Source organism: Symphalangus syndactylus, chromosome 10 (assembly GCF_028878055.3).
Source record: "Symphalangus syndactylus isolate Jambi chromosome 10, NHGRI_mSymSyn1-v2.1_pri, whole genome shotgun sequence".
Taxonomy (NCBI): domain Eukaryota; kingdom Metazoa; phylum Chordata; class Mammalia; order Primates; family Hylobatidae; genus Symphalangus; species Symphalangus syndactylus.
Genome location: NC_072432.2, coordinates 118,342,128 through 118,365,246, shown reverse-complemented (window position 1 = coordinate 118,365,246; position 23,119 = coordinate 118,342,128). Strand labels below are relative to the sequence as shown.

Sequence of the window (23,119 nt, the reverse complement as noted above, 5' to 3'; positions counted from 1 at the left end):
CCCAGAAATAATATGTATTTGGTAAGATGTACTTGGTATCTCCTTGACTCTTCCCATAGTTTTGAGCCATTTGAAGCCAGGAATGATATAGTATTCATTCTTTTATCTCGCCTTAGTACTAGGCATCTATTAGGTGTTCAATACATGTTTGATGAAGGAATAAATGAATGAATGGAAGGGGAACCAGTAGCCCTAAGGAAACTGGTAATATACTCAATCCAATCATTAATATATTCATTCATCCACTAGGCACCATCTACTTCCATATTCTCTAGCTCTTATTTCTGTCACAGGCTAGTCAAAGGTACTGCTCATTCCATCACTTGACTCATAGCTGCTGGAGGAAAAGGATTTAGTCCCTTCACCAGGGGTGAATATTCACCCAGCAGCTTCAGCCCCGGCAAAGTACCCATCTATCAGCCCAGAGGTTTATTTCCTAGTGATACCTGCATGCCAGATCACTGCTCACATAGGAAAATATTTTGGCATCTGGTGAATTGTTAAGGTCTTAGGGCCAGGAGAGCAGTGACACGGCGCTACAGAAAGAGCCCCAGGCTTGCTGTGTTTCTGAGATTTATACAGGTTTATCCATGTAGCTCTAGTTAATTTTTTTTCTTGCTGTGTAGTGTCTATTCAATTGTATGGGTGTACACAATTTGTTTATCCACTCTGCTGCTGATAAACACTTGGGTTGTCTCTAGTTTTTTTCGCTATCATAGGCAATTCCGCCATGAACATTCTCATACGTCTCCTGGTATACAGGTAGAGCAGCTTCTCTAGGGTAGAAAACTAAGGTGGGATTTCTGGAGCATCAGGAAGAATATCTTCAACCATATTAAATATTATCCAAAGTCACTGTCCTCATTTTACATTCTCATCAGAAATGTGTAAGAATTCAGGATATTTCAAATCTTCAGTAATGCTGAGTAAAAGCACAAGTTACACAAGAATTCACACAGGACACAAGACTTCAATTAGACAGTTCAATTATTAACTACATTAATACTGTACACTGTATAGTACTGTATACTGTATACTTGAAAATTGCTAAGAGAATAGATTTTGAGTGATCTCACCACCGAAAAATAAGTAAGGTGGCATGCAAAAGTCACCAGCTGCAGGAGATTACTGAGCACTTGAAATGTGGCTAGGGCAACTAAGGGACTGACTCATAATTTAATTTATTTATATAAAATTTAAAAATGCAAAATGAAACAATATACCTTAAGGGCTACAGATGTGGCAAAACTATAAAGAGAAGCAAGAGAATGACAATCCCCAAATTTAGGGTAGTAACTGCCTTCTACCCTAAAGGAGAGAATTTAAGAACACATACTTTTAAAGTGAAAAGAACGACAAAGCTATTCAGACTCAAAAGGTTAAAAGTCACTGGAGTGTGTAACAAACAGATCTTGGAGACTCTGTGACTGCAAAACGATAAACTATAAACTGTTTGGAGCTACAAAGAGCTGCTTTCAAAATCCAAGTCCACCACTTAGGAGCTTAATAAAGATTTTTTGCCACTTTAAAACTCAATTTTCTGATCAATAAGCTGGAGATGATCATGGCAAAGTTGATGCTGGAGGGTGCAATGACTGACTTGAGTATGAAACTCCTGACCCAAGGCCACGCATCTCTGGGGGCCTGCACATTCCTCTCTTTTTCCTGGAAAACAAATCTATTCTTACCTTCCACTGGGCCCAGAAACCAATGATCCCACACAAATTGGTCTGTTTTAGTTTCTAAAATACAAATCAAGTAAACAAAAAAGAGTCTCCAAGATCTGTTTGTTAAAACTCCAGTGGCTTTTAACCTTTTGAGTCTGAATAACTCTCCTCAGGCGAAGGAGGAATGCCTTTGCTCACCCTCTCAGTGAGAACACTGCTACCCTCTCTACTCAGTCGACGCCCTCACACAGTTAGCTGATGGCTTATTAATGTTCTTCAGCTTTTTATTAAATCAAATTCATTCTTTCTAATTTCCATCAAGTCAGAAGAAAGCAAATGCATGAATAATGTGCAATCACTTGTCCCTGGAATACCCCATTTTCCCTGATGCTCGTGATGCCTTTGCCAAGTCTCCATCTTTCCCTCTCCGTACCCTGTTCCTTCTCCCTGCTCTCGGTCTGTTTGGATGGCAGGTCACTCCTCTCTGATTCAGACGAGGTTTGCCTTTTTAAACCTTCTTTGTAATAAGATATTACTTCTGACTTTTTTTGTATGTTCTATGATGAGTTTGTCTTTTTTTTTTTAAATCAAAACATCAGGAATAAGGATGACAAAAAATAAGGCATACAGTGTCATCCAAAGGAACATTTTGTGATGATGAAAATGTATATCCATCTGCCCAATGCAAAAGTCACCAGCTGCAGAAGACCAGAATGCTTGAAATGCGACTAGGGCAACTAGCGGACTGATTTATAATTTATTTTTATTAATAAAATTTAATTAACAAATAAAAATTGTATGTATTTGCAGTGTACAACATGATGTTTTGATACACACACACACACGGCAGAAGGGTAAATCAAGGTAATTAACATGCACATTACCTTACTTATTTTTTGGTGGTGAGAACACTTAAAATCTACTCTTAATTCTTAAGTATACACTATACTATTAACTGTAGCCACGAGGATATATGACAGATCTCTTGAACTTATCCCTCTTGTCTAATTGAACTTTTGTACCTTTTGTCCAACTTCTCCCCAATCTCCCCACCCTCCAATTTTAATTAATTTAAATTTTACAAGCTACATGTGTCTGGGGGCTACCATATCAGGACAGTACAGGCTAGTTAAGAACATTCAGAAGATGGGGTGAAGTAGATATATCAGCAAACGAAGGGTCTACATTGAGAACTGCAAGTTGTCAGGAAACCCTACGTTTTTGACAGGGAGATAAACAATGTAACAATATGGTTACCTCTAACAGAAATTCCTTTTGCTTTTCATTATTAATTTCACAAACTTTTATTCTTGTTTTCTTTATTCTTCTTTGATCTGTAGTCCAGAAAGGATAATCTACTAGATTTTCAATAAGTGTTATCCCTCTCAAATATCCCTTGATAGTTTTAAAAGAACATTAATGCTTTATATAGTATACTACCATACCTAGTTTAAAAAATAACATTTTGACATTTCATAGTTAAAAATTTGGGAAATACCAAAAAGAATAAAGAAAACAAGAATTATCAAACTTTGTGTTAGTCCTATTCGTCGTTTTCTGTGTATAAATAGTGATGATGATTGTGATAGCTGACATTATAGTGTTCATTATATAGATCAAATGTTATTTTGTTTTTACGTATTTTAATTTGCTGCATTCTTTGAAATAGATACCATTATTGCTCCCATTTTAAAGACAAGGAAACCAATTCACAGCGATATCAAGTCACTTACCCAAGATGAAACAGCTAGTAAGTGGCAGAGCTGGGATTTGAAGCCGGGCAATCTGCCTGCAGATTGCTCACATATACTTAAATAAAACTGGGATCATATTGTATATAGTGTTAAAAAGTTCATCGTGTCCTTCACTATGTTTTGAAATACCATATTTAGCAGCTGCAAATATTTCATCACTTAATTACATTATAAAATGTGGTTAAACTGACCCCGACTATCAGACATTCGGGTTGTTTCCAGTATTTCCCTGTTCCAAATAACAGGGAAACAACATCCTTGTACATAAATCTTCGTGTACATCTCTCATTGTTTACTTAAGTTCAACTTCCAGGAATCAAATCACAGGCTCAAAGGGTCTGAAGACATTTAAAATCCTTGATAGGCCTTCTAAATTATCTCCCATAAATGTACCCATTAACCTACCAGCAGCTTATTGTTAATAGATTCACTTTGTCCACAACAAGGGGTATATTGCTGACAGTTTTGTCACGTCTTCTATGTTTCTGGCTTCATTTTCGGTGAGGATGCTTTTACTTGCACATATGGATTAGCCCTAAACTTCACTCTGTGGAGTCTAGCTACTTGTCCAAGTTGAAATACAATCCTTATTTTTTTGTCAACCACGATTTGTCGAAACAAACAATACTGAGCCCTTCTAAAGATCAAGGATCTGATCCCTGGGTTTCCCCTATAATTACACTGTTTTGTCTATCTTGGCACCCCTTAAGACAGAGCTCTTGCCTGTACCTCACTCAAACTGTCTACAAGGCCAAAGGTACCAGTGTCTACACAGCATATGGAAGACAGAATTTCTAGCACAAGTCCCCTAGGCAGCTCATTCTTGGTTTACTGCATCCAGTAGGGCTCCTTACACATTACTTAAGTTGATATTGGCTATCAAATGTCATAATCTACACAAGAGAGGTTAAAATTGATATCAGAGATTTGAAGGAAAAACCAAATGAAGCCCTCTTTGAACTGTTCAGCTGAATTTACGGAAAATCCCTGACTGCTTGGAAAAAAATGGGAAAGAGGAGAATATACGAGGGAAAGACGGAACTCAAACAGGAAGCCCTGCCATACCTGTTTGGACAGGAGACTGATTATATTTCTTTGCCAAGCTCCTCCCCTTATTACCAACATCTCTTCCTGCACATACTACACAGAATGCACTATCAGGGAACATATGGCTTTTGAATTTCACAGTTGCTGTTAATAAATGCATTTATAGGTTTTATGATATTAAATACTAAAATGTTTTTCATCCTGCTCTCAAGTGGACAATGAAACTTCAGAAGAAGCTGTGCAATGTGATCAGCACTACCCGGAATACCACTTGAAAAGCAGAGAGCAGAATCCAACTGGCCAACATCCTACCTAATAAGACCCAGCCCCATATGGTCCAGCCCTGTGAGCCTAACCAAGGAGCCCAGGAAGGCTGAGCAAGAAGCTTGTTTGTGTCAATGTATTCACCACTCCTACCGTTCTGGGTGAGCTTTGTGGAGCAAATGAGGGTGGCAATCTGAAAGCTGTCTTTAGTGCTATCCTTGCTTGGGGTGAAGGTGACCAGGTTTTTGGATGCTTGAAGCTCTTTTTCTTCCATCTCCATCTTGGTCCCAGGCAGGGTCAGGTAGAATTTAGCATCTTCCATTTTTTTGTTGTCACCCTAAAAAGGAAGCATGTTAGGAACACCCAACGACGGCCAACATCTCTTATATGCAAATACAAACAATTTCTATCATGCATTTTCAGCATGAGAAGTGTGGCTTTATCAAATTATCCTGAAGATCCCTTCCAAATCTGAGATACTATGATATCTTTCCGCAAACATTGAGCCCAGAAATAATTTCATGATTGAATGGAAACAGAGTAAATTGTGAACTAGAAACCAGAATATCCTAGTCTCTGTTAGAGTAAATAAATATATTGCAGAATAAGGTTAAATTTCATTTTCTTTAGTCTCTAAATGGGGACAATTATACTTTATTGGGTTGATGGAAGAAGAAACAGCTTGCCATCCCTTCCAAAATGATTCATAAACTAAGATTTTAAGAAAAATATTCATCAGGTAGAGGCATCTCAAAAGAGCAGCCAATTGTGGGGAGATCCCCAGATATTGTTGGATAAATGAGATCTTCCAGAATCTACTTTATACTCTAAAATCTCAGTAGAAGTGGGAGCTTAGCACCAGTTGGAAGAGAAGAACAAAGACAAAACTCTCAGGGAAGGATATAAGGCCCCAGAGCACAGAAATGGTATGTGGCTCGTGGTGATAGGAAAACCACATCCACCACACGCTACTGAAGCCCAACAGTGCACCTGTCCACATGCCATGCAGGATGATGCAAAGAGCAGATCATGAGAGGCCGACCCCTTACCATTCACTGCTAGGGAACACCATTCACAGGAGAAGGTGAGAGCCTCCTTAGAAGACTCAGTAATAAGGCAACTCACTCTCTCCAGAAAGGAGGTGGGAAACCACAAAGCGGGAGGGCCCAGAGCCCTCTGGGTTTCTAGATTTTAATGGGCAAGTACAGAAAGCTCTAGAAAGGTTTCTGATGTTTGTACAAATAAACGTGAATGGAGCCTTAAATGCCCATTTGAAAGGAAGTATTTTTCTCAGCCATTTTCTGTTAGCACCACCTTATAAACCACCAGATCGTGCCTCCCATCCTGCAGAGTGGTGCCATCTGGGTTCATCAGCTTCACGAAGGCCACCCCAAATGCTCGCTCTGATTTATCTCTGGCTGAAAAAGCAGAAAGACATGTCTGAGCAGTGCAGAAAGACACCAGGAGGCGATGGCTATGACACATGATTTCACATTTTGCTTGGGGGTGTGGCATTCAACCATATTCTAATAAGCACAATTGAGCAAATTGCAATAAGCCATGTACCATGTGCCAATGAAACTGCCTGGCACCCCCAAGTATGCTCTCCTCTTCCTACATCCCCTAATAAATGAGACTAGCATCTGCCCAGTCATCCAAATCTGAAATGTGGGTGTTGACACCAACTCCACCCATGTCAACTCCATGTCCTAAATAGCTCTGGAGCCTGTCTCTTCTCTCTCCATCTTGCTGTCCCTTCCTGACTTCAGGTCACCCTCACCTCTTCTCTTTATTTCTACAAGACCTTCCCAGCACATCTCTCTGTCTCTAGGCTCTCCCACCAAACACATTCTCTGTGTTGGAATGAGGTTTCCAAAGTCCAATCCAATCATGTCAACCACCCTGCTTCAAAACACTTGAATGAGAGATCTCAATTTATGTTGCTCTAAAACAGGCTCTGCAAGATATTTATTCTACTCTAGGGTTTATGGTGCTGCCCAAGGTTTCTTCCCCCTTCCTCCCCAGAATACCAGCTCCAGTGCCAGGAAAGAAGATTCGTATGCCCTGTGGCAGCTGGGAGGAGGGTGCGGCTTCATGAGGAGGCAGAGCGCCTCTCTCTTGGTCTTCAGGGCCAGTCTCTGAACTCACTGGGTCCCCTGCTTCAGTGGCTCTGAGCGGGGTAACCTGTTGCCTGTTTCTATCATAGGCATGGCTCTGTGGTCTGCTGTGAGTCTTGGGTCCCCACACAGGTGGAGTAGTCATCCATTATGATCATACCTCAATTTGTTTATCCATTCTCCTACTGATGGGGATTTAGGCTATTCTAGTGTTGGAGTACCACAGGTAAAGCTGTTATGAACATGGACCAACCCCTCCCCAAACCTCAAAACCAGAAACCACCCTTGAATTGCACCTCCTTAACATGGTTGAAAAACATCTTCAGCCTTCATGATCTGGCTCCAGCCCAGCTAGAATCAGATTGCCTGGGTGCTAACCCAGCCTGGTCATATGCTAGCCTTGTGACCCACAGCCAAGTACCTAACCTCTCCGTGCCTTAGCTTCTTTGTGTATAAATGTAGATAAAAGTAGAATGTACATTATTATATTAATGTGGATACTAAACAGGACCATGTACAAATATAGCTTCACATAATACTTCATACAAACTTGATCTTTGTTAATTGTTAATTGATAATTGTTAGTTATTATGCAGAACCATATGAAATGGCTGATATTTGGCCATTTAGACCTAAAAAATGCCAATTTCACACGATTCAACCTGATACTATTATTGCTCCACTGGTCCTTCTTTAGCCATACTGAGCTCATTTTGGTTCTCCAAACACCTTTCTCTCATCACCCTTCACTGGGCTAATTTCCACTCACCTTCAAGTCTCAGCTAAGATGTAGGAAGTCATATGCATAAATCCCCCAGACTGGGTAAGGTGCTGTGCTACGCATCCACTACAAGTCTTTGCCCCTTGTAATATACATATCACACTATTCTGTACATAACCACCCACTTTTTTGTTCATCTTCCTAACCAGACCACAAAGACTCTGTGTGGGAGTGTCCAGCTGGCTGTCATAGACCAGGGCCTCGCCTGCAGCCTGTTGTGTAGATGGTGTTCAACACATGCATTTTTGGAAGGAGAGGTTACATTTTTATGCAGTGCTAAATGAGAATAAGACGATTCCAGAAATTTTGTGATCAATCTTAAAACAATCAATTTTCTTCTCTGCTTACACTTTAGTGCAGCCATTTCAAGAACTGTGACCTAAGACTTGAAAGTTTTTTCATGAGAAAAATGATAATTTGGGGAGACAAGTGACTAAAGAGTTTCCTTGCTACTGCAACATGGCAACATGCATTGTGAATGTCTAGGAGGGAGATACAATGTATATATATCCTTTCCTATACCTATTTGATTGTGAAATACAACACTTTTTGTTATAGAGCATCTGGTAGCATCTTCGAGCAGGGGACCTCAAACCCCGGGCCATAAACCCATACCAGTGTGTGGCCTGTTAGGAACAGGTCTACACAGCAAGAGGTAAGCGGCAGAGGAGCAAGCAAAGCTTCATCTGTCTTTACAGCTGCTCCCCACTGCTCGTATTACCACCTGCGCTCTGCCTCCTGTTGGATCAGCAGCAGTGTTAGATTCTCACAGGAGCCGAACCCTATTGTGACCTGTGCATGCAAGGGATCTAGGTTGCACATTCCTTGTGCAAATCTAATGCCTGATGATCTGAACTGTCTAGTTGCAGGAAAACAAGCTCAGGGCTCCCACTGATTCTACATTATGGTGAGTTGTATAATTATTTCATTATATATTACAATGTAATAAGAATAAAGAAAACAATAAATGTAACGTGCGTGAATTACCCTGAAACCATCCCCCACCCCTGGTCCTTGGAAAAATTGGCTTTCACAAAACCAGTCTCTGGTACCAAAGATTGAAGACTGCTGTCTTTGAGAATATTAGTGTTCACAAAACACATTTTGAGGAAATCCTAACATCGAGTGATAACACAGACCTTGCACACCCAGCAAAATTCAAGATGCTGATTTCCTTAGCACCAGTGAGTTACAAAATACAGTTGCCAAGTCTCGTTTCCAAAGATCTTGTTCTCCAGCTTCACAAGAGGGCTGTCAAGCCAGAGCAATTTTTTTTAAGTGGAAATATGTTATAGACCTCTTAATACTTACTTTCCTGAGATGACCTGTGTCGGAAGGTAAATCTTATATGACAGCGTGTGACTTCTTCTATAGCAATGGATACCTGTGTCATAGTAAGAAATTAATAGTTTACAGACACACAGTACTTTGCATGCATGGTTTATTTCATGGAATTAGGCTCAATTTTATACTTTCCACAGCACAAATTACTAGAGAGTGAGATTTGGTATAGGTTTCATTCAAAGGAGACTGAGCTATTTTCAAATCAAAAGAATCTCAGATTTGCTGTTTATCATAGATTCTGAGCATAGAGATACTGTGAATTTCTAGCATTTTCTGAAGTAAGAAACAGTAATACTTCAGAGGGGAAATACTGGTACTTTGAGGTCTACACAGGACCTTTCAGACTGCAAGATGTGTATAAATATAGTAATAATTGGATCTATAAGACCTAATTATTCCATAAAGAGGGGGAAAGGTAATAATTAGGGCTCATAAAGCAGCTTTCTGCTGCTTACATACTTAGAGGGGAGAGAAGAAACAGAGTCTTGGGGCACTCAAATGAGCAGAGATTTGTGGTGTGCAGTTAAATCATGGCATGATTATACTTTGGAACCTTATGCAAGCATCTAAAATACATATCTGAAGAATTTATATGCATTAAGTAGTTTTAAAAAGCACAATATAAATTTGCATCAACAGCATCATTCTAAACATATGAACTATAGAAAACTGTTGAAAATGCTTAATTCTAAATTGAGATATATGAATGCAATTAAAAAAATTTTTTTTTTCTATGAAGAACTCGTGTGACTTCGACAACCAGAAAGAGCTGATGGAGCCTGGGATTCAGAAGAAGTGGACTCTAGTTTGGGCCCTGATACCGGTCAGCTCTAGGATCCTGGGAAGTCACTGAACTTTGAACCTCAGTACCTAATCAGAAAGACAGCGTTACAACACCTGCTTGTTCTAGTTGCAGAGCCTTTGTGGGGCTCAAAGGAGATGACTGATCTGAAAAGCACTTTGGAATGTGTAATACACATATTGAAGTTGAAAAGAGGCCCAGAACACTTGGTGAGAGGCCAAGAAGAAAAAAATGTTAGGAAACTGTTTGCACAGTGTGAAAATTTCTGTTTGGTTTTGTACCATCTTGGCAGTCTATTATATCCATCACGTCAACCACAAGCTTTGCTATTCAAATTCCCATACATCACTGAGTTTCTTAATGATAAATGCTCTTAATACAGAGTTATAATTACCAATTCATTTCTTATCGCACACCATAGGCAACTTATCTAAAAATTTCAAAATAAAGTAGGAATAATTTGGGGGTAAACAGAAGATAGTAATCTAACTGAGGTTTAACAGATAATGGGGGTTACAAGTGACTCATTCTCACCTTGACAGTCTCATACCAACAGGGCTGCTTGACTTGGTAATAGACTACTGATTTGTATTCTGAAATGCCTTCATATCCAGCACCAGGGTGAATTGCTTTCTTTGGATGGAAGGAAAAAATTACAAGGGAATAATTTTGTTTAGAAAAGTAAGAGGACCCCATATACTATGCACAAGCCCCTCATCCCCAAACATGTCCACACATGCCCTACACTGGCACTGATCGGCTGATTAAGTTTGGGGGATGAAGAACAGAGAAGACTGAATTTCTACCACTTTATTCAAGGGTCTATAATATCAATTTGGTAGCAGCTAAGGAACCCAGCACCGCCTAAATATTCTTCTTTCCTGTAACTTGTATTTTCTCTTCCCTCCCCAGGCCCGCATTCTCCTCTGATTCTTTCCTCTTTTCTCTCTCAGGGAACATGACAATGACGAGAAGTTAGGTGACAAATGCAGACGTGCCGGTGTTTGCAGAAAAGCATTTCTCTTTCCTGGCCTACATTCTGTTTTAGGGACTTAGGGTATTGGCACTGTATATTCACTCAACTCAGGGCTGCATCTTTTCCTGGTCATGAACCACTGAGCTCAGTAGAACCAGGCCTTGGTGGGGCACTATCAAACAAAATGACTAACCAGGAGAAGGTGTCTACTTGAAATGAGCTCATGTGCTCTTATCAACAGCACAAATAAAGCACTCTCATACAGTGGCTCATAGCATTCAGTTTCTCCCTCTCATGCAGAATACGACTTGACTTAGTAAACTGCCTAGCTATCTGCTTCCTTAATACATTATAACATCCATGGCAAGTGATGAAATTGTATTTCATTGTAGCCTCAAACAACTATGCAACAGGACACTCGCTGAGTCAAGTCAATCAAGAGCTTGGTTCTTGGTTACCAAAACAGGTAACTATAGCTCATATGAGAAGAGGTAGAGTTCAGTAGAGGCCATGCAGCCTCCTGTGACCACCTCCTGCCTATCCTCTTTGATGTCAGAGTCGGGACTCACTTCTTTATGTGGGTAGAAAGCTGGCAGATACCCGTGTTAGATCTTGTCTTAATTTAAAAAAAAAAAAAGAAGGAAAGAAAATAGAAAGGAAAATAGAAGAAGGGAAGGGGGAAGGGGAGGGGGAAGGGGAGGAGAAGGGAGGGGAGGGGAAGTGGGGGAGGGGAGGGGAAGTGGGGGAGGGGAGGGGAAGTGGGGGAGGGGAGTGGAGAGGAGAGAAGGGAAGGGAGAGGAAAGAAAGAAAAAAAAAAGAAAAGAAAGAGGAAAGTAAAGCAAAGCAAAGCAGGCTACACATGGTGGCTCATGCCTGTAATCCCAGCACTTTGGGAGGCTGAGGCGGGCAGATCACGAGGTCAGGAGTTCGAGACCAGCCTGGCTAACATAGTGAAACCCCGTCTCTACTAAAAATATAAAAAACTCAGTAGAGCATGGTGGCAGGCACCTGCAATCTCAGCTACTTGGGAGGCTGAGGCAGGAGAATTGCTTGAACCTGGGAGGCAGAGGTTGCAGCAGGCAGAGATTGTGCCACTGCACTCCAGCCTGGGTGACAGTGCAAGACTCCATCAAAAAAAAAAAAAAAAAAAAGCCCAAGAAGAAAGAAGAAAACAAAAGAAAAGAAAAGCTGCCAGAGCTGGAGGAACTCTGGACTGGAATTCAGGATACTTGGATACCCTCCCAGCTCTGCCACTAACTCCCATGTTTCCCAGAGAAAATAACTCATCCTTTTAAAGTTTCTTACAGTTTCCTGTTCATTAAAACTAAAGAGCAGGCCAGGCGCGGTGGCTCACACCTGTAATCCCAGCACTTTGGGAGGCCGAGGTGGGTGGATCACGAGGTCAGGAGATCGAGACTATCCTGGCTAACATGGTGAAACCCCGTCTCTACTAAAAATACAAAAAAATTAGCTGGGCGTGGTGGCAGGCACCTGTAGTCCCAGCTACTTGGGAGGCTAAGGCTGGAGAATGGGGTGAACCCAGGAGGTGGAGCTTGCAGCGAGTGGAGATCGCGCCACTGCACTCCAGCCTGGGCGACAGAGCGAGACTCCGTCTCAAAAAAACAAACAAACAAACAAACAAAAAACAAAAAAACTAAAAAACAAAAAAACTAAAGAGCAGTGGTAGCGGATGCCTACCCAAGGGCTCTTCCAGTTTCAGTCTCTGATGAGCACATCTCCTTTGGTTCTGCTCACTCAGGGAAGGAAACACGCTTTCTGATGCTATTCGAGCACCCAGGCCACTTAGCTCAAGCCTGAGAGGAACTGATCAAGCTTGGTAGTGGCTAAATAAGTTGAAAACGATAAATAACACCTGCATTGGAAGCTTACACATAAAATCATTAGTGGCTGGAGCTATTTCTTAGCACAGGAGAAATATAAAAATAAGAGTCTAGAAGAGTCTAGATAGCTTCCTTAGTGAAACTGCTCACTGCTAATCACAAATTTAACAGGCTTTATATTTCTTTTCTCAGGAAAAACCAAACCCATCCTGATGCGAAAAAGAATTAAAATACGGCCAAAATTCTACGGTGATTGTAAAGATGGATGTGATAGTAGCAGGATTTCTGGGCCACGCCACGCACCTCCAAGAGCTTGCCCTCCTCATCATGCACAGACATGGTCACCTCCACATTCTTTGGCGTCTTCTTCTTCCCTTTGTCAAACTCGCCATGGATCAGGGTGACATAAATGTCATTCCGAACATCTCCTGCAACACGACAAGCATGCTGTGAGTGTTGCTGAGAGAAGTCATTCTAAGTTTCAGAACGTCATATGACATAAAAGATAAAGACAGTATGAAATGCTCTGGTTTTATACTGAACTACTCATCCGACAAAAGGCTTTCATACGCATTTGCTGTCTTCAGCTTATCTCATTTTACCTTTCCATGCATACCAAGATGTCTTTGCACTGTAGTTTTATAGAAAATTAAGTAGTAATTCTTTCTCTATTAAAAATTTCTATCTAATAATAAAAACATATTATATATTGTTAGGTTACAGTGGCAGATGGTTTTTCAATAGTGCCATGGAGAGTGTGATATTTTGAATACATCTGATAATAGTGAAGGCAATTGTCTATTGAGTGCTTATTATAAGCTGTGCCAGGCACTGGTCAAAATGTCTTATATGTATTAATGTAATCAATTATAGACTAACTTGTTAATCTGCAGAACAACCTGATGAGGTAGACACTCTTTCTGAAAGCCTACAGAGTATGTTTTTCTTTTCTTTTTTGATACATGATCTTGCTCTGTTGCCCAGGCTGGAGTATGGTGGTGCAATCTCAGCTCACTGCAACACTGGCCTCTTGGGCTCAAGTGATTCTCTCACCTCAGCCTCCCAAGTAGCTGGAATTACAAGCACACATCACCACGCCTGGCTAATGATTTGTATTTTTTGTAGAGAAGGGGTCTCACTACGTTGCCCAGACTGGTCTCGAACTCCTGGACTCAAGCAATCTGCCCACTTCAGCCCCCCACATCCCCCCAAAGTGCTGGGATTACAGGTGTGAGCCACCATGCCCAGCCTAGAGTACTTTATATTTCTTTAAATCAGTTTACTTGATTTTATCAATGAAAAAATGCTTTCTGCTGCTCTTTTTTTTGTTACCCAGCAAAAAAAAATTTAATTAATAAATGTATGGCCCACATATTGAAGAAAAATATTAAATGTTATTGAGGTACATAAAAGAAACTTGGAATAAATGTGAAGTATATTAAACTCCTAGATGAAAAAAGTATTGAAAAAATGATTCCAACACCTGCACTATATTAAACTGCCTCCCAATGTAAAAAACAAAACCTCTTAACACTATAAGAAAACAGGAGTGCATATTTAGAGCACTGATCATTTTCATCATTTCCTCAACTGGAAAAAAAAATAAGATACTGCTTACACTTGCTGAGGATGAAGAAAAAGGGGCTTATTCACACAGCACAGTTTGAAATCTTACTTGACACACTCTTTGTCAATGGAGAAATTGAAAATGTGTCAAAAGTCTTAATACAGCAATTCCACTGGTAATATTTGTCTCAAAGTATTAAAAATGTGGGCAATAATTTATCTGTAAGGATATTCATTGTGGTGTTTATAAAAGTGGAAACATGGAAACAGTCTCAATTTCCAAGCACAGGGAATTAGTTGACTAAATTATGGTATAATCACATGATGGAGGTAATATTGATTTTAAAAAGTGCTTGAGCTCCTACTCTGCAGCAGGTACGTGCTGGGTGTCGGGGTGGTGATGGTAAGCCACTCACCAGCCTTGCCCCAACTCAGATTACAGTCTAGTGCCGGACAGAAGCACCAGTCAAATAATCTGCACAAGTAAACCCACCATTAGCAATGGAGGAACATGCCAGGCTCTGTGAATGCACAATACCAGGTCCTGACCTCGTCTGCAGGGTATGGGAATCTTTCCTGTCAGCTGTTAGCACAGTCGGGGAGAGTGGCCTGTGCAAAGGCCCAGAGGTAGAAGACAACCTGACTGACATCCTCACAGTGAGTGGGTGTCTGGTGTGAGACGAGGCTATAGAGACAGAAATAAGCCAGATCCCCCTGAGGCCAGTGGGCAAATTAAGAATTTTCATATTTACCCTCAACATAAATGAAAGTCAGTAAGATATTTTCAGTGAGGGAGGAGCGGGATGAGATCAGGTGTACTTATGGCATAGAACATTCAGGATGCAGTAAGGAGAAGAGAAAATGAGCGAAGAAAGAGCAGAAACATGAAAACCAGGTAGGAAGCTATGGCAGTTGTCCAGGGAAGAGGCCATCGTAGCTCCAACTTGGGTAGTGGCAATGGAGATGGAGAGAAGGGAGAGAGAGACTTAAGAGTCCTTTCAAAAGTAATGCTGACAGGCCTTATCTACTAATTTATGTGAGTTGCAAAGGAAAGGGAGATATCAAGCGTGACTTTCTGGCTTCTTGCTTGTGCAGTGGATGGATAGGTGGATGGATGGATGGGTGGGTGGGTGGAGGGATGGATGGGTGGATAGAGGTTGGGTAGGTGGATGGATGGATGGACAGACACATGGTTGGATAGGTGGACGGTTGGATGGGTAGATGGATGGGTTGGGTGGATGGATGACAAATGGGTAGGTGGGTGGGTGGATGGATGGATGGACGAATGGATGGATGGAGGTGATATTTTCTTAGATAAAACACAAGAGAGGTGCCTCAGGCCTAGATGCACAGAATTATGAGGTTCAAATGGGGAGGCTGAGTAAGAATTAGCCAATTAAAGCAAGGAGGGGCTGGGTGTTGTGGCTCATGCCTGTAATCTCAGCACTTTGGGAAGCAGAGGCAGGAGGATTGCTTGAGCCCAGGAGTTCAAGACTCGCCTGGGCAACATAATGAAACTTGATCTCTATAAAAAGAAAACAAAAAACATATAAATTAGCCAGATGTGGTGGCTCATGCTTGTAGTCCTGGCTACCCAGGAGGCTGAGATGGGAGAACTGCTTGAGCCTAGGAGATCGAGGCTTACAGTGAGCTATGATCACACAACTGTACTCCTGCCTGGGCTACAGAGCAAGACCTTGTCTCAAAAAAAAAAAAAAAAAAGAGGGGAGTCCTGAGGCAGGAAATAGCTGGATATACGGTCCTACAGTTCATTAAAGAGGTCTCAGTGCTGGAGCTACAGATTTGAAGGTGACAGGCAGATGAAAGCCAAGTGAGTGGATGATACCCCTAGGGAGAAAATACAGGTGAGACAGAAAGAGGGCTGTTCTGCACTGAACTGTGTCCTCCTCAAATTCACATGCTGAAGCCATAACCCCTAGTAACGCAGAATATGACTGTACTTGGAGATAGGGCCTTTAAAAGAGTAAGTAAGGTAAAATGAGGTCATATAGGTGGGCCCTAATCCAATATGACTGGTGTCCTCATATGAAGAGATTAAGACACAGACATGCACAGAGGGACAACTAAGTGAAGACACAGGGAGAAGACGGCCGTCTGCAAGCCAAGGAGAGAGGCCTCATGAGAAGCCATCCCTGCTGTCACCTTGATGTTGAACTTCCAGTCTCCTGTCCCTTGTTGTGAGAAAATAAACGTTGACGCCACCTGGTCCGTGGTATTTTGCTCTGGCAGCCCAAGCATACTCATACAGGGTCTCAGGACCAAATAACAAAGAACTTCAACATTTAGAGGCGAAGCAGAATATAAGAAGGCGGCAAAGGGGTTCTAGCAGAGGCCCCAGGGAAATGGAGAAACAGAGAAAAGTGAGGGGTCACGAATGAGAAGGGAAGGAAATATTTCAACAATGTCAGATGCTGCTGAGAGGTCAGAGCTGATCACTAGGCTAGAAAACACCCATCAGATGTAGCAATACCATGATCATGGGTGACTCTCATGACAGCTACTCTTGAGAGGCTGGAGTGGGGCTGGCAGAGGTGAGAACAGAGAAAGAGAGTGGACAGAATCACTCCTGTGATGCTGAAGACAGAGAGTCAAAGCTCCTTGCTAGAGGGCAAGGGGGTACAGGGAAGAGTTTAGGAGGCAACTGGAACCAGTTCACGTGGTGACGGGACAACAGGAAGGAGTTCTGAGCCCAGGGAGTTGGGTCTAGACCTGAATTTCTCAGACCTGACTCACCACCAGATCACCTTGGGAGCTCTGAATTGGTCTCTAGAAATCTGGGAATCTGTATTTTCAAAGAGATCTTCAAGGAGATCTTGATTAGCTGATCCACAGACTAGCACTGGAAACCATTGTTCTAGATGATTTTTTTTTTCTTTTTTGAGATGGAGTCTTACTCTGTTGCCCAGGCTGGAGTGCAGCGGCGTGATCTCACCTCATTACAAACTCTGCCTCCCAGGTTCAAGTGATGCTCCCGCTTCAGCCTTTCAAGTAGCTGGGATTACAGGCATGCACCACCACTCCCAGCTAATTTTTTTTTTTTTTTTTTTTGAGACAGAGTCTTGCTCTGTCGCGAGGCTGGAGCACAGTGGTGCAATCTCAGCTCACTGCAACCACCGCCTCCCAGGTCCAAGCAATTCTCCTACCTCAGCCTCCCGAGTAACTGGGACTACAGGTGCATGTCAACTCGCCCGGCTAGTTTTTGTATTTTGAATAGAGATGGGGCTTCACCATGTTGGCCAGGCTGGTCTTGAACTCCTGACCTCAAGTGATCCACCCACCTCAGCTTCCCAAAGTGCTGGGATTACAGATGTGAGCCATCTCGCCTGGCCGTATTCCAGATGAATTTTAAAACCAGTGTAGCCCTTGGCATCCTATGAACCAATCCTATTGACTTAAAAAAAAGAAACAAAAAAAAAAAACAATGTTCTTTTACAAGCCAGATTTAAAAGGTAAACTCACCTTATTCAAAGGCCTCAGGAGAAGCCAACTCTGCTGTTACCTTGATCAAAGAATAAACTTCTCTACTTTATTTTTTCAGATTTATGTCTTGTTGTAGCAGTAAAACAACCTTCAGGTAGAGAATATTACTACTAATTTTTTTTTTCCTTAACAAGAAGACAAAACATTTTCCCAGAATGTTGATGAATGTATATCAGGGTAAAATAGCTATGTAATGGACAAAATAAGCAAAAAACTATCTTCTTTTATGAGAAAAAGAAAAAAAGAGTGATCTCCATTTTAGAACTTTTTTATTCATTCATTCCACAAATATTCATTTAAGACCCACTACATGTAGACAATGTGGGCAGCAACAAGTTATCACTGCCCCTTAATTTCTCAAAGGAGAAATAAGATTTTGTGTTATTTTAAAATAACCTAATTTTTTTTTTGTGAGGCAGAGTCTTGCTCTGTTGCCCAGGCTGGGGTGCAGTGGTGCGATCATAGCTCACTGAAACCTCTGCCTCTCGGGCTCAAGCTATTCATCTGCCTCAGCCTCCTGAGTAGCTGGGACTACAGGCGCGTGCCACCACGCCCAGCTAATTTTTGTATTTTTGATAGAGATAGGGTTTCATCATGTTTGGCCAGGCTGGACTCGAAGTCCTGACCTCATGTGATCTGCCTGCCTCAGCCTCCCAAAGTGCTGGGATTACAGACGTGAGCCACCATGCCTGGCCTAAAATAACCTGAATTTTTGTGCAACAGATAAGTTGGTTTTCTAGAATTTTTCTAACATGGTATGGTTGTTTTTCTTTTTTCTTTTTTGAGACGGAGTTTCACTCATTTCCCAGGCTGGAGTGCAGCAGCGTGATCTCAGCTCACTGCAACCTCCACCTTCCAGTTTCGAGCGATTCTCCTGCCTCAGCCTCCCGAGTAGCTGGGACTACAGGCACGTGCCACCACGCCCAGCTAATTTTTTGTATTTTTAGTAGAGACGGGGTTTCACCATCTTTGTCAGGATGGTCTTGATCTCTTGACCTCATGATCCGCCCACCTCGGCCTCCCAAAGTGCTGGGATTACAGGCGTGAGCCACCCTGCCTGGCCAAGGCATGGTTGTTTTTCTAGAATTTCCATTAATATCAATTAGTTTATAGCAATATGTATAAAATTCGAGGGACTGATTCCCTTTTCTTAGTATGGAGATTAAAATTGAATGGGTGAAGTCAGCGAATTCGAGAGAACACACACATATGCAGATCACTAGAAAGAAGATAAAACAGGAAAATGCTGACATTCTCGTCACAACAAGAACAGGGAGAGCCAGGGCACTTTTGGAGCTTCAGAGAATGGAGAGAGCAAGGCGCCCACATGCTGGGGACGTCATAACAGAAAGGGACACACAAATGAGGCCAATTGGTCTCCTGAACAGAGCACCCTGTGCTATTTGAGAGAGTCTGTGTAAAAGACGGAGTAAGAAAATCTGAGTCATGTTTAAAAGCATTAGCTTGGGCTTGCACACTGTATATCAGTGTACTATGCTTGCATACTATATATCCAACTTCTGGGAATCTTCTAGGGGAGACAGTCTTAAACATGGAAAAGACTTCATGCATAAAGATAGTCAGAGCAGAGGTTTTCATATTCATAATAATGACAAATTAGAAAGCACCTAAACGTTTGAGTATTGCAGGTGTCTCTGTTTGTGTCCCAGGTGTCTCAGCACCAATGAATGTAAATAACCAAGTCTTCTGGATCCGAGTTGCCTCCACCGTCCAATAAGAAATAATCGCTGTACAGGAGGAAGCAAACAGGTGAGCCATGCAAAGTGCTTACCTGGCAGTATGATTTCAGGAAAGCCCATCTTCCGGGCTATCGCTGTTGATCTATCAACCAAGTGTGAAAAATTCTTCTGAACCTGTGTGAGGTCACCGGGCAAGAGCTTCAAGGATACCCAAAGTCCTTAAAAGAAATAAAAGATAAACATTTAGTTCTTTGTATGATCTATAAAACACACGCATAACTGGTGAGAAGAACATTTGAGTTTACAGTCACAACCTTACTATAAAGATGTAAATTCTCCCCCAGTTGACTTATAATTTTAATGACACTTCCGTTAAAATCACAACAGGACCTCTTTGAGAATTTGATGGAGATGTGAACAGATGCTAACTTTGGGGGAAAAAAAGGGTAAAGATAGGCCCTACCAGATACCAGAATATATGGTAAAGCTACAACCATCTGTGATCCCACTGGTAAAAAAGATATATATATATATATGAAATATATATATATATATCATATATATGAAACAATGAAATACTATAGTGTATAGCAATTTAATATATGGCAAAAGAGAAATAACAAATCATGAAAAAAATCCAATAATTACATGAATATGCTGAGATTATTTTCTTGCTACTTATGAAAATTTATTTTCCCATCTTGTATTTTCATTACAATAAATTCCCAATAATGAATTACATAGAAAAAGAAGGCAGAACATTAAAAGAAAAAAGAAGTGTATAGTTATTAAACCTCTGAGAACAAACCATTTTTCTTTTTTTTTTTTTTTTTTTTTTTTTGAGACAGAGTCTCACTTTGTTGCCCAGACAGGAATGCGGTGGCATCATCTCAGCTCACTGAAACTTTTGCCTCCCGAGTTCAAGCAATTCTCATGCCTTAGCCTCCCCAGTAGCTGGGATTACAGGTGTGCACCAACACACTGGCTAATTATTGTATTTTTTTTTTTAGTAGTGATGGGGTTTCACCATGTTGGCCAGGCTGGTCTCAAACTCCTAACCTCAAGCAATCCACCTGCTTCAGCCTCCCAAAGTGTTGGGATTACAGGCGTGAGCCACCACGCCCAGCCCTAATGATTTTTAAATATCAGTTTGCAACATAACCAAGAGTGCAGGAATATAAACACTCACACATGGTAGAAATTTATGGCAAGCAATTTGGCAATATGTGTATCTCCAGGTATAGGCTCGTTCCCAGCATGTGACCTAGAAATCCAACTTCTGGGAATTTTCTAAGGGAGACAGTCTTAAACACGGAAAAGACTTCATGTATAAACATAGTCAGAGCAGAGGTTTTTATATTTGTAATAACGACAAATTAGAAAGCACCTAAGTGTTTATCTAAGGGATTCCCTTTCCTTAAATCTAAACCCTGGAATATTATGCAGCCATAAAAAATATTTGTGAAGAGCATAAAAACATTTGGAAAGTGCTTGTTTGGCATGAAGTATGGTATTTAGAAAAAAAAAAAAAAAGAAAAAAGGATGAAAAGTGCTTGTTTTGTTGTTAGGCAGCAAGAATGGAAATGACTTTTTTTCAGTTTTGTTAAAAAAAATTACACATACATGGTAATCTGTTTAGTGTAACGGTTTTCCACGCCAACTGAAATCATATTTAGTTAAAAACTCTAAAAAAAGAGAAATAGGGCAGGATGTGGTGGCTCACACCTGTGATCCCAGCACTTTGGGAGGCTGAGGCCGGAGGATCACTTAAGGTCAGGAGTTCAAGACCAGCCTGGCCAACATAGTAAAATCCCGTGTCTACTAAAAATACAAAAAGTAGCCGGGAGTGGTGACAGGCGCCTGTAATCCCAGCTACTCGGTTGGCTGAGACTGGAGAATCACTGGAACCCAGGAGGCAGAAGTTGCAGTGAGCTAGGATTGCGTCACTGCACTCCAGCCTGGGTGACAGAGTGAGACTCTGTCTCAAAAACAAAAAAAAAAACAAAACAGAAAACCCAGAAATATATTTAGTTATTTGTTTTCAGGTTCTTTATTGATTTCTTGCATGTCTTTCCTATGCAGGATAATTGCAAATATATAAGAAACTAAATATTATGAAAATAATGTGCTGATTGCTTTCATTTTGGAAGACAGTTACAGGGTAGTGAAAAAAAAGTCATTCAGTCTCTGTATTTTTGATACATACAGAATAATTCAGTCTCTACATTTTTTTTTTTTTTTTAGAGGGAGTCTCAATCTGTTGCCATACCGGAGTGCAGTGGCAGAATCTCGGCTCACTGCAACCTCCGACTCCCTGGTTCAGGTGACTGTCCCGCCTCAGCCCCCCGAGTAGCTGGGATTACAGGCACGCACCACCATACCCAGCTAATTTTTGTACTTTTAGTAGAGACGGGGTTTTACCATGTTGTCCAGGAGGGTCTCAAACTCCTGACCTTGTGATCCACCCACCTCGGCCTCCCAAAGTGCTGGGACTACAGGCGTGAGCCACTGCCCCCGGCCCAGTCTCTACATATTTTTGATATAGGAGTTAAGAAATTATGTAGGCAGATAGTGAGGGTAAGGAAATCCTCAGCAAGGTTTTCCTTTTAATGAAAAGCAGTCCCCAAATCATTTTCTTTTCCAACAAAGAGCAGCCTGTAAAATCGAGCTGCAGACATAGACAAGCAAGCTGGAAGCTTGCACGGGTGAATGCCAGCAGTTGTGCCAATAGGAAAAGGCTACCTGGAGCTAGGCATGTCCAACATGGTGGCTCCATCTTCCTTTCTCTTTGCCAGCCACGTGTACAGTAAGAAGCAGACAACACGACACCAGCCAGGTGGAAAGCCCATTTGTGTAAGATTAGGGTGGAGTGACCAGTCTTCCCTGCATGCTATGTAAATGTCACATCTAGTGCAACCAATCTGTGGGCCCTACATAAATCAGACACCAGCTCCTCAAGCCTGCCTATAATATTTGGGAGGCCCTGTCTCTCACAAGAGAGAATAAGAAGCTATTCTCCTTTTTCTTTCTTTTGCCTATTAAACCTCCACTCCTTAACTCACTCTTTGTGTGTATCCATGTCCTTAATTTTCTTGGCATGGGACAACAAACCCCGGGGTATTACCCCAGACAACAATGCTGCTTCCTTTTTTTAAACTAATTTTATAAGCTCTGCAAACACAAGGCCTTAAAAAGTTGGTTAAAGCTCAGAGTGGTTCCTCTCCATGGAAATCTTTAGTAACTAAAGGAAAGATTTATAAAATATTAAGGAAAATCAAAGCATTCAATCTTTGAAATTATACAAATATGGTCACCATCTTGGTATTTGAGTCTTTTCCTTATTTGATTCAAAATGCAATTTCAATAAGCAGAACTTCTCTTAGTTAAAACTCTATCAACAGAACATGATATGGAGATACTAAAAACTAAAATTTTTACATTATTTTATATTAATACATATTCATCTGTATTACTTTGGTTTCCTTCCTCTCAATTTTAAAAAATGTGATGGGATAAACTTATTCAGAATAGAGCATAATTATTATCTAGGGTCAGCATTGGGAACGAAGGGTAGACAAAAATGTGGAGGCCAGGGGTGGTGGCTCATGCCTATAGTTCCAGGGATTTGGGAGGCCAAGGTGGGAGGATCACTTGAGGCCAGAAGTTAAGATCAGCCTGGGCAATATAGTGAGACCCCATCTCTACAAAAAATTTAAAAATTAGCTGAGCATGGTGGTGCATGTCTGTAGTCCCAGCTAC

General features: G+C 41.3%; 1 protein-coding gene and 1 non-coding gene across 2 annotated transcripts in view; both read right to left on the bottom strand.

The window, feature by feature from the left end:
* DOCK5 (dedicator of cytokinesis 5) overlaps positions 1-23,119 on the bottom strand; it is a 232,513-nt gene that overhangs the window by 87,251 nt on the left and 122,143 nt on the right. Inside the window, exons 13-18 of the mRNA XM_055295734.2 lie at positions 19,453-19,578; positions 12,897-13,021; positions 10,311-10,409; positions 8,942-9,014; positions 6,047-6,150; positions 4,886-5,069 (exon numbers count right to left, since the gene is read on the bottom strand). Coding sequence (XP_055151709.2) covers positions 4,886-5,069; positions 6,047-6,150; positions 8,942-9,014; positions 10,311-10,409; positions 12,897-13,021; positions 19,453-19,578 — 711 coding nt within the window. The remainder of the gene's footprint in view (positions 1-4,885; positions 5,070-6,046; positions 6,151-8,941; positions 9,015-10,310; positions 10,410-12,896; positions 13,022-19,452; positions 19,579-23,119) is intronic.
* Positions 22,528-22,643, bottom strand: LOC129492476 (U5 spliceosomal RNA). Its single transcript, XR_008660903.1, has one exon. It is a non-coding gene; the product is annotated as a U5 spliceosomal RNA (small nuclear RNA).